The 12,380-nt window shown below is 43.7% G+C and overlaps 1 protein-coding gene across 1 annotated transcript; it reads right to left on the bottom strand.

Annotated features, from left to right (window-relative positions):
• Window positions 1-482: 482 nt before the first annotated feature.
• On the bottom strand, window positions 483-1,145 carry LOC141685408 (uncharacterized). Its single transcript, XM_074490511.1, has one exon. The coding sequence runs from the start codon at window positions 1,143-1,145 to the stop codon at window positions 483-485; it is 663 nt and encodes a 220-aa protein (XP_074346612.1).
• Between the last annotated feature and the right edge of the window lie 11,235 nt (window positions 1,146-12,380).

The raw sequence follows: 12,380 nt of genomic DNA, 5'->3' as shown, positions 1-12,380 counted from the left end.
GAGTTTCTCCCGTTGATGTCCGGGGGGGGGGTGGTTCGGTAGGCCCATAAGATCCAAGGGAGTTCATCCGCCCATCTTCCTTTTGCCTCGCCCAACCTTTTCTTGATTCCCCGGTATATCACTTTGTTCGCCGCCTCGATTGCCCCATTTCCTTGCGGGTGGGCGACTGAGCTAAATTTCTGTTCAATTCCGAAGTGGTGCAGAAACTTGCGGAATTTGTTTCCAATAAACTGAGTTCCATTATCTGAGATGCAGGTTTTCAGAATGCCAAACCGGAGAATGACCTGTTCCAGGAAGAACTTTTTAGCGGCTTCTTCGGTTATGGTTGACAGAGGACGAGCTTCGACCCATTTGGTCATGTAGTCGATGGCGATTATGCAGTATTTCGCTTGCTTCGTGCTAGTGGGCAGTATGCCAACTATATCCACGGCCCATACGGCGAATGGAATTGGGCTTAGTACAGAGGTCATTTCTTCTGGAGGTTATTTCGGGACAGTGGCGAACAGCTGGCATTGTACACATCTTTTTGCATAGTCGATGGCGTCTGCCCTCAGAGTGGGCCAGAAGAATCCCTGTCGGAGAATTTTAAAGGCGAGCGACCGACCAGCCAGGTGCTCGCCGCAAATTCCTTCGTGTACTGCCTCCAAAGTCTGTTGCTGTTCTTCGTTGTTCAAACAACGCAGAAGGGGTTGACTGACTGATCGGCGATACATCCGCTCATTGATTATAGTGTAGTTCGATGCTCTGTATTTAATTTTCAGCGCATCCTTTCGGTCGGGCGGTAGAATGCCTTTTTCCAGAAAGTTCCTGAGGGGGGTCATCCAGTCGCTTCCCTGGTGAATTTCAAGACATTCTTTCTTCTCGATCAAAGGCATCTTGGCTTCGGTGAGGTAAATAGAACCAGTTAAGTTCTGTGTCTCGGCCGAAGCTAGCCTAGAAAGGGCATCTGCCCTAGAATTATTCTCTCTTCCAATCTGACTTAGTTGAAAGGTTTCAAATGATAAAGAAGCCTCACGTACCTTGGCGGCATAGGCTTTGGTTCGGGGGTCCCTTTGCTCATATTCCCCTGTGAAGTGTTTCACGACCAACATGGAGTCGCTGAAGGCCCTTAGGTGCTTCGCCTCAAGGCTTCGGGCCAGCTTCATCCCTGCGATGAGGGCCTCATATTCGGCCTCATTATTTGTCAAGGGGAAGTCGAACCTTATGGCTTGGCATATTTCAAATCCTTCGGGGCTGGAGAGGATCAAGCCGGCCCCACACTTTTTTCCGGCTACCGACCCATCTACAAAAAGCTTCCACTTTCCTGGGATCCGGATCAGTTGTTAATCAGGCGAAAGATCCTTCGGACCCGAGAATGTGCATTCAACCATGAAGTCAGCCAAAGCCTGGGCCTTAACTGCCGTTCGGGGAACGTATTCGAGATTAAATTCCCCGAGTTCGATGGACCATGCTACGACTCTCCCAGAGGCTTCGGGCCTAGTCAAAATCTTCTTCAGAGGTTGGCTGGTGACAACTTGGACCGTCCGACCTTGGAAATAATGTCGCAATTTTCCAGAGACCATAACCAACCCATATGCGAATTTTTCGGCGTTGGGGTACCTTGTCTCTGCGTCATTGAGGACATGGGACACGTAGAACACAGGATGTTGATTACCTTCATAATTTTTCACAAGGACGGCCCCCAGAGTTCTGTCGGACACAGCTAGATAAAGCTGAAGAGTTTCCTTCGGATCGGGCCTCATCAAGAGTGGTGCCTTCGTCAAATATTCTTTTACTTCTTCGAACGCCTTTTGGCATTCGGGCCCCCACTCAAAATTCTTTGACCCTTTGAGCACGGCGAAGAAGGGAAGTGCTTTTTCGGCTGACCGAGAAATGAAGCGCCAAAGGGCGGCGAGCCGGCCTGTCAATTTCTGTATATCTCTGATGCATTTGGGAGGTTCCATATTGATAACTGCTTCGATCTTCTCCGGGTTCGCCTCTATTCCCCGGGCGCTGACCATGTACCCGAGAAACTTTCCACTAGAGACTCCGAAGGTACATTTGTTCGGATTGATCCTCATGTTGTTCTTTCAGAGAGTTTCGAAGCATTCCTTTAAGTCTTCGGCGTGATCTCGGGATAGTGATTTTACTATCATATCATCCACGTATGCTTCCATGTTCCTCCCGATTTGCTCTTTAAAGACCTTGTTCACCATTCGATGGAATGTGGCTCCAGCGTTCTTCAGTCCGAAGGGCATTTTAATATAAGCATAAGTCCCCTTCGGAGTTATGAACGCTGTCTTGGGCACATCCCTATCATTCATAGCAATTTGATGATAACCAGAAAAAGCGTCCAAAAAACTAAGTACCTCATATCCTGCCGTTGCGTCTATCAGTTGGTCGATGTTAGGCAAAGGGTAGTGATCCTTCGGACATGCCTTATTGAGATCCGTGTAATCCACGCACATTCTCCATTTCCCATTCGACTTCTTCACAACCACCACATTGGCTAGCCAGTCAGGATACTCGATCTCCTCGATAAATTTGGCTTCTAACAATTTTTCCACTTCGGCTTCTATTACCTTCTGTCGTTCGACTGCAAATGTCTTCTTCTGCTTTAGCGGCTTAGCCTCGGGCTGCACATTCAAGTAGTGCGTTGCCGTCTTGGGATCCAATCCAGGCATATCTTCGAGTCCCCAGGCGAATACATCATGGTATTTCCGGATGATAGCTATTACCTTTGCCTTCAGATCCGCCGCCATGTTTTTTCCAATTCGGACCATCTTTCCCGAATGGCCTGCGTATAATTCCACTTCTTCGGTCTCTGCCGCGGGTTCGACAATTGGGCTTGAGAGATCGGTCCCAAATTTTTCCAGCTCGATGTTCAATATTTCCCGGCTTCCGCTAGGTTCAGATTCTGCCTGCTTCCTCTTCCCGGTTCCATCTGGCCCTTCATACTCCTGATCCTTCTCAAGGTCTTCGAGCCTTATGATTCGGGCGGTTTTCTGGTCGCCCCTCATTTCTCCTACCCCTTTATCAGTGGGGAACTTGAGTTTGAGGTGGGGTATAGACTCCACTGCTTCGAAGGTTGATAAGAAGGGCCTGCCAAAGATTGCATTGTATGGGCTTTCAATCCGAACTACATAGAACTTCACCAGCTTCTCGACGGTATACGGCAACTTGCCCAGGAGGACCGGAAGAGTAATCGTTCCTTCGAATTGAATAGGATGCCCTCCGATGGCATAAAGGGGAGCCTCGTTACAGGGCTCTAGTTGCTCTCCCGCCAAGTTCATCTTACAGTAGGTTTTGTGGAACAGTATATTGGCCGAGCTGCCTGTGTCCACCATTACTTTCTATATTTTATTCTGCCCGATGATGGGATTGATGATTGGAGGGTCCTCGTGCAGGCGAATGACATCCTCGTAATCTTCAATGCTGAAGGTCATGGGCATGTGGGGCTTTGCCTGTCCGAACTGATACAGATTGTACACCTGTCGAGCATACTTCTTCTTTGCTGTCTTGCTATCCTTATCCAGGATGCTTCCCCCAGATATAGTTTTTACTTCGCCCCGTATCCTGTCCCTTCGCTCTGACTCATCGGCCTCTACTTCCTCCTCTTGGTTCTCCTTCGGCCCCAATCTATCTCTCAGATCTCGAACGAACTGATTAAGCTCGCCGTCTTTGATCTTGCGCTCAATGAGCTTCTTGAGGTGATAGCATTCATCAGTGTTATGCCCCTTGTCCCTGTGATAGTCGCAATACTTATCGGGGTTTTTCTTGTGGTTCGGGACCTTCATCTTGGCGGGGTGAACAAACCCTGGCTTGCCCTTTATCTCATGGAGAATCTCGGAGATCGGCGCATTCAAGGGGGTGAATACGGCCGAATCTCTATCTCGACGTCATTTGGCCCCACGATCTGTGTCTTTCCTTCCTTCCTTTCTGCTATCCCTCCGGTCAGATCCTGATCTTGAGCCCTCATATCCGTCGGCTCGCTTTGATCGGTCGTCCCTTCTTGAGTCTTTATACCCCCCAATACTTTCCATTTTTTGGCGAATATTCTCGCCTCTTACATATATATCATTCAGGGATTTTGGGGGAAAATTGTAAAGAGATGAGCGAAGCTTTTTACGTTTATAGGGGTTTAGCCCCGTTGTTAGGAAGCCCATTGCTTTGATTTTTTCCAGGTTAGTGACCATCCCCGCTTCTTCCTTGAACCGAGCGAGATAATCTCCCATCTCTTCATTCGCCCTTTGTCGACAGTGGACTAAGGCTTCGGTATCCTTTGCCTTTCGGCATAGGTGCGAGTAGTACTTTAAGAACTTCCTCTTTAACTGCTCGTAAGACCCGATGGACCGAGGTTTCAGGGATTTGTACCACATCGAAGCAGACCCTTTGAGATAAATCTTGAACATTTTGCACAACATGATATCATTGTGGCCCATCCCAACCATCAGGAGTTCATACTTTTCACAGTGGTCCTCGGGGTCTCCTTTCCCGTTGAACTCGCTCATCTTGGGGAATTTTCTCTCTTCGCCCGGAAGGGGTCGGTACAACTCAATCTCTTGTGTTACAACAGGTTCTCGATCGGGCCTCCTATCACCGAACAGGGCCTTCTCTAAGCGATTGAGCCTGAGGCGGGATCCATCGGGCTCCTCATCTGAATCAGAAGAGTAAGGTTGCTTAGTCCTCTTCCTTCGGGGATGCGAATCAGAGTCAGACTTATCTTCTTCGTCATACACCCTACGATCTCTTCTATCTTTATTCGTTATGCCGGTTTCGTCGGCCCGCATCACCTCTCTCAGGGTTCGTTCTTGCATTTCAATTTCCTCTCTTTGCAGTTGCAGGGCCTTCAACCGGAGCGCATCAGCCTCTCTTTTCTTGGCTCGCGCTTCCGCTTCCTTGTCAACTTGATCAACTTTGGCCTTACCCTTCTCCGCAGCCTTTTCTGCCCGGATCTTTAGGAGTAAGGCATGTTCTTCAGGGGTTAGCATAATAACGCCGTCCTCGTCGACTAGGGTGGACGGTTGTCCTTTGTCGGTGAAACCAGGCGGTGGTGAATGTTCATGAATTGTTTCTGTCATATTCTCGTTCTCAACTTGTAACTCTCGTATTTCCCACAGACGGCACCAAATGTTACGCCAAGATCCTTTCGGTCGCGTGAACAGGCTTCGGCTGGATTGAAGATGGCTTCGGCCGTACCTGAAAGTGAAGAGAATGCGAGGGTTTGTACCCCCGATTCACCTCCGGTGTGAGAATCAGAATCTGGCTGTAAAAGTAGGGTAGTAATACAAAAGAAGCAGAGTGTTAAGAATGTGTGTATGTTTTGTCTTACTTCACAAGGGTTTTTATACCCAATCCTGCCATGAATGTTCATCCGTTACAAATCATTCAGGAGGGAGTGAAAATGGGGCGTTATGTCCCTTGTTCTGTCCAACGGTCCGCGAGTAGTGGGCCTCGGCCTGGGCTTCCGTGGGCCTTCGTTACGCGGGCCTGGAGGTCCTTCGGCCCAGTAGCTTAACCGCTTACTGGGCCTTTGTTCAATGGGCCTTATTGGGCCTATAACCAACATAACTTGGGCCTATAACCAACATAACTCATTTCGTCTAAATATGCGGTTTATGCCCAATATTAATTTGACATGTGATCATTTGTTTGGCCACCTCTACCTTAAATTCACGTTTTCTTGAGAACACGGAGGAAATCGAAGTGCTTCCATCGACCGAATTTATGTGCCTGTTTGGCAAGGTAATGGTTTTGCTTAAATGGGTTTAAAGCCCATTTCCTGTTTCTACCTACTGTTTGGCAAATTTATCATAATGATTATATCTTCACTTATATGCTGATAATTAGAAAGTGGGTCTAGTGATACGTTCCCGATTTCACATTTCATTTTTTCCTTTTGAGCTTACTTTCCTTTTGTTTATGTTGAACACCAACTAACTCAATGTCTTGATGTTTTGTTATTATTGTATATTCCCCGCAATTTGCTCACAAGTTTATAAATTATAATTAAAATATTAGTAGAGTGTCTAAATTATTACTCCCTCGTATTTTACTCTTGTATTGTCAAATTAACCGAATTTTGACCAAAATTTATAAATATTTTATAATGATCCAAATAAAAAAATTTATATCATTAAAAAATATATTTAATCTACTTTAATAGATAATTTTTTATTTTTTAAAATAATATAAAAGTATTGTTTAATCTTTACTCAAAAAATCGTTAATTTGACCACTAAATAGGAAATGTGACAACTTAAAAGGGACGAATGGAGTATTATATATATGTGCAATGCATAGTTAAGGCTCTAAATATTGTAATTTTTACTTTACTTTTGGTTTTTAGGAATTTTTTAAACTTTATGTTAAATTTTATTTTAAATATTAAAATTTTAAATTTCTTCTTAGAAAAATTATAACTTATAAGTTATTATTTACCAAACACTTCAATAACTTATAAGTAAAATTATCCATAACTTATAAGTAAAATTATCCAAACGCCTAAATAACTTATAAGCTAAAATTTACATATCACTTATAGGACACTTTTCAACTTTAAGTCATAAGTTACGTTTTTTAAGAAACCCCAAACGGTCCCTATGTTAATGTGATTAGAATTTTAAAGAATGAGATTCCAAGTCTTTAGTTCACTTCTCAGTTTTTTCTTTGAGGAAATAAAATGAAAATGAAAGAAAAAATACTTCTTACTTGGTGACCAAAAAAATGATATGAAAAATGGAAATGAAATTTTGATCATTCCATTTACATATATGTTCAATAAAATTTATTCACATTGACCAATTTGATGGATAACTCCTGGTGGTGGGGCCGCTCCTTCGACGTCGTGCCTGATTTCTTCACCGCTGTGGGGTTGTAGCTATGGTGGGGTTCCTACAAAACAACACCGGAAGGGGGGTTTGGGTCTCGCGATGCCTCCGGTGTGAGAGTAAGAACTCGCTTTTAGGGAAGATGAAGATAGATATGAATGAAGGGTTGCTGTGTGTATATGAGTGTGAGAGAGTGATTAACCCCAAAATCTCACCTTCTTAGGCTAAAAGCGAGTTAATCACTAGGTGAGATTTTGGGGTTAATCACTATCTTAGGACTAAGGTTGGTACCTTTAAATCGTAGCCATTGGTTCTGGGAGCGGAGGGCACCTGGCTGGACTGGATACTTTACACGTGTTAGCGAGGGATTGGCCGAGGAATGTTCCGAGGATCCTCTGATACGTGCCCTGATTATTCCCATGATTGATGTGTGACAGTTGTCCCTATTATGTGCTTGGGCCAGTGTCTCACGTGCTGGGATTCCTCAAGGTTGTTCTTGCGGGACTGGGTTAGTCAGGACTGGCAGTGTCCGGGCGTAGACTGATTTAGGATGCAGGACTAACCCTTCCAGGAGTTTCATGGAGTTAGGAGTCGAGGACTAGTCCTTCCAAGAGTTGCATGGGGTTAGGAGCCTAGGATCAGCCCTTCCGGAAGCTGTATGGAGTTAGGAGCCCATGACCATCCCTTCCAGGACCTGTATGGAGTTAGGGGTTCGGAATTAGTCCTTCCAGGAGTTGTATGTACTATCATGTGCCCCCCACTCCCTTATGCAGATTTTCTGGATGGAGGAGTAAGTTTGGGCTTGTTTAGAGTATATGAGGTTTTGATTGTTGTTATTAGAAGAGTTTGAGCTTTCCTTGCCCCCAGTCCGGATTGTGTTAAGTTCAGCCAATCAGGACTAAGGTTTGTTGTCCTTAGTAGATTTTGAGCTTTCCTTGCCCCCAGTCCGGATTGTGTTGAGTTCAGCGAATCTGGACTAAGGTTTGTTGTCCTTAGTAGAGTTTGAGCTTTCCTTACCCCCTAGTCCGGATTGTGTTGAGTTCAGCCAGCCAGGACTAAGGTGTTTTTTGTCCTTAATGGAATTTAATTTTTTTATGGCCCCTAGTCTGGATTGTGTTGAATTTAGCGAATCCGGCTAAGGTTTGTTGTCCTTAGTAGAATTTGAGCTTTTCTTGCCCCCCAGTCCGGATTGTGTTGAGTTCGGCCAACCACGACTAAGGTTTGTTGTTCTTAGAAGAATTTGAGCTTTCCTTGCCCCTAGTCCGGATTGGGTTGAGTTCGGCCAATCAGAAGTAAGGTTTGTTGTTCTTAGAAGAATTTGAGCTTTCCTTGCCCCCCAGTCCGGATTGGGCTGAGTTCGGCCAATCAGGACTAAGGTTGGTTGTTCTTAGAAGAATTTGAGCTTTCCTTGCTCCCCAGTCCGGATTGCGCTGAGTTCGGCCAATCATGACTAAGGTTTGTTGTTCTTAGAAGAATTTGAGCTTTCCTTTCCCCAGTCCGGATTGGGTTGAGTTTGGCCAATGAGGACTAAGGTTGGTTGTCTTTAGAAGAATTTAAGCTTTCCTTGCCCCGTAGTCCGGATTGCGTTGAGTTCGGCCAATCAGGAGTAAGGTTTGTTGTTCTTAGAAGAATTTGAGCTTTCCTTGCCCCCAGCCCGGATTGGGCTGAGTTTGGCCAATCAGGACTAAGGTTGGTTGTTCTTAGAAGAATTTGAGCTTTCCTTGCTCCCCAGTCCGGATTGCGCTGAGTGCGGCCAATCATGACTAAGGTTTGTTGTTCTTAGAAGAATTTGAGCTTTCCTTTCCCGTAATCCGGATTGGGTTGAGTTCGGCCAATCAGGACTAAGGTTGGTTGTCTTTAGAAAAATTTGAGCTTTCCTTACCCCGCAATCTGGATTGCGCTGAGTTCGGCCAATCAGGAGTAAGGTTTGTTGTTCTTAGAAGAATTTATGGTTTGCTTGCCCCCGAGTCCGGATTGCATTGAGTTTAGCCAATCAGGACTAAGGTTGGTTGTCCTTGAAAGAATTTGAGTTTTGCTTGCCCCCTAGTCCGGATTGCGTTGAGTTCAGCCAATCAGGTTTAAGGTTGGTTGTCCTTCGAAGAATTTGAGCTTTGCTTGCCCCTAGTCCGAATTGTGTTGAGTTCATCCAATCCGGACTAAGGTTTGATTTCTTGAGAGAAATTTGAGCTTTTCTTGCCACCCAGTCAGGGTTGCGTTGAGTGCAGCCATCAGGACTAAAGTTGGTTGTCCTTAGAAGAATTTGTGCTTTTCTTGCCCCCAGTCCGGATTGCGTTGAGTTCAACCAAACAGGACTAATGTCAGTTGTATTTAGAAGAATTTAAGCTTTTCTTGCCCCCAGTCCGGATTGTGTTGAGTTTAGCGATCAGGAATAAAGTTGGTTGTCCAAAGAAGATTTTGTGATTTTCTTGCCCCCAGTCCGGATTGCGTTGCAGTAGACCACCCGGACTTGTGTTGGATAATTTGAGTTATTTGTTGGGTCCAAGTGTGTTGGACTTGGGCGTTGCTAGACTGAGATCTTGCTAGAACATGGTGTTGTTGGACCTCAGTGTTGCTAAACCTAGGTGTTCTTGAACCTAGATGTTGTTGCAGGACCCGGGCGTTCCTCGACCTCGGTGACCTTGGACCTGGATGTTGCTGGACTAGGGTGTTGCGGGACACGGGGTATTGCTGGACCGGGGTGTTGCGGGACCAAGATGTTATTGCTTGACCCGGGTGTTGCGGGACCTAGGTGTTGTTCTTGGACCGAGGTGGTGTTGCTGGACCCGGGCGTTCCTCGACCTCGGTGTCCTTGGACCTGGGTGTTGTTGGACCCGGATGTTGCTGGACTAGGGTGTTGCGGGACCCGGGGTATTGCTGGACCGGGGTATTGCGGGATCAAGATGTTGTTGCTGGACCCGGGTGTTGCTGGACCTAGGTGTTGTTCTTGGACCTAGGTGTTGTTGCTGGACCCGAGCGTTCCTCGACCTCGGTGTCCTTGGACCTGGGTGTTGCTGGACCCGGATGTTGCTGGACTAGGGTGTTGTGGGACCCGGGGTATTGCTGGACCGGGGTGTTGCGGGACCTAGATGTTGTTGCTGGACCCGGGGTATTGCGGGACCTGGGGTATTGCGGGACCTATATGTTGTTGTTGGACCCGGGTGTTGCTGGACCCGGGCGTTCCTCGACATTGGTGTCCTTGGACTTGGTTGTTGCTGAAGGGTTTTTAGCACATAAACGCAGCGAAAACGTAAATTTAAATCTTAAAAAAAACCAAAACCCTCCGCAGGATCCATGCGAAAAATAATATTTAATTCGTAGTTCAGTATGTTTACCTTAAGAAGCTTTACGTTAATGGAAAGATGGAGGTCTTTAATGGCGATCCAAAAATGATGAACAGAGATCCTTAGCAGCTGCTCCTCAAGTGTGAAGCACTCCACCGGTATCCACCAAGAAAATGATGTAATGAAGGAGGAGGAGATGGAGAGAATTAGGGTTTTGTAAATCTTTTTGGTTGAGGCAAAAATAGGGTCTATAATAGTATATTTATAGGCAAAATTTTCAGCTGAAAATTTTCCCATAAAATATTATTATTATTAAACCTTTATTATTCTCACTAATAATTAAAACACCTTTTAATTATTATTCCTTTTTCTAAACTCTTTAGAAATAATTCTCTTACTTGATTTAATTTCCAAAAATTAAATTCTTAATTAATAATATTAAGAACCTTTTCTTAATTAATTTATAATCAATTAAATCTCATGTAATCAATTATTAAATTTGCCAATTAATTATTTATTTCATAAATAAATAATTATCAGCCATTATTAATTAATTCCTCCACCATTAAATCATTCTCTTTTATGGTGTGACCCTGTAGGTTCAATATTAAGCCGGTAGTAGAAATAAATAATAATAAAACTATTTTATCATTATTTATATAAATTCTCTAATTCATTAAATATGATTAATTAATTAATCATATTTATTCTACATCGTGAGGGATACTTCTCAGCATATCGCGACTATCCGGATAATACGAATTCACTGCTTTGAATACCAAGAACCTATTCAGTGAGTAGTTACCGTACAATTAATTCCTTCTACCCTGCAATGTCACGATTAAATACAAGGCATGAAACTTGTGTCAAGCCTATCTTATTTAATCACTTGCTTTCCCATTCACTATGCTTAGTTCTATTTAATGTAAATTAGAAACTCCTTTCTAATTTAATTCACTCTAGCCAGAGATTCCTAAACTAACATAAGTGGATCAGCATTGAACATTCTCTTCCTACACTGGAAGGGGTAGATCCTTTATTGATCATACACTATCTGCGTGTATAAATTCCTATACCCAGTAGAGCCCTTATAATTGTCCCTTGAGACTAAGAACTAAATCAAAGCATAGTTCAGTGTACACAAGATGACTACGATGACCTCAAGTCTAAGGATACTTGTACAACTATCACTATGTGAATAACTGTTGACACGTGAATGAACTCCATTAGTTGTTCAGCTGAGTGAGTCATGTTCAGTGAACTTATTCTATAAGAAGCACCTACATACTAGCTATAGTGTCACCACACAAATGTCTATGAGAACAAACATCCTTCATAATGAAGCAAACATAGTATGTACCAATCTTTGCGGATTATTAATTACCAGTTAGTAATCCTATGACCAGGAACTATTTAAGTTTAGAGTTATCATCTTTTAGGTCTCATTATTATGATCTCATCACAATCCGTAAAAAGCTTTACTCTAAACTGTGGTATATCTTATTTAAACATTTAAATAGATAGAGCCCGCAATAAAAATAAAATAAGCCTTTTATTAACATACAATAAAATTAAAACAGATTACATAAAAGTTATTCCTAAATCCTCATACATGATTGGACTTAGGACATATCTCTTTCAATCTCCCACTTGTACTAATGCCAATCACTCTGGTATCTAATACCCATCTTGTCTTTATGATGATCAAAGTGACTCTGAGAAAGTGGCTTTATGAGTGGGTCTGCTACGTTGTTATGTGTGTCAACTCTCTCGACGTTGACATCTCCTCTTTCAACAATCTGAATTGCACCACCATTCAGAGTAAACACGTACCCTGACATGGATTTGCTATCACTTTCTGATTGAAAACTAGAGTCAGTATAACCCTCTATTTTTAACTCAGATTCACCACCAAAAACAAGAAAAATGTCCTGAGTCCTTCGCATGTACTTAAGGATGTTTTTCAGTGCTTTCAAGTGGTCTTCACCTGGATTGGACTGATATCTGCTTGTCACACTAATTGAATAAGCAACATCAGGCCATGTACACAACATCGCGTACATGATAGATCCTATTGCTGAAGCATAAGGAATCTTACTCATGCGCTCTCTTTCCTCAGGTGTCTTAGGAGACATTTTTTTGGAAAGGGAAACTCCATGGCTCATCGGTATGAGACCTCTTTTGGAGTTTTCCATGCTAAACCTTTTAAGCACTTTCTGGATGTATGTACCCTGAGTAAGACCTATCATTCTTCTAGATCTATCTTTATAGATCTTCATACCGAGAATGT

This window comes from Apium graveolens, chromosome 9, assembly GCF_009905375.1.
Source record: "Apium graveolens cultivar Ventura chromosome 9, ASM990537v1, whole genome shotgun sequence".
Lineage (NCBI taxonomy): Eukaryota > Viridiplantae > Streptophyta > Magnoliopsida > Apiales > Apiaceae > Apium > Apium graveolens.
This window is presented reverse-complemented; position numbering and strand designations above follow the sequence as displayed.

What these genes read in the sequence shown, in the direction of transcription:
- LOC141685408 (XM_074490511.1), bottom strand. Translation starts at nt 1,145, where the DNA reads ATGAAGCTGGCCCGAAGCCTTGAGGCGAAGCACCTAAGGGCCTTCAGC.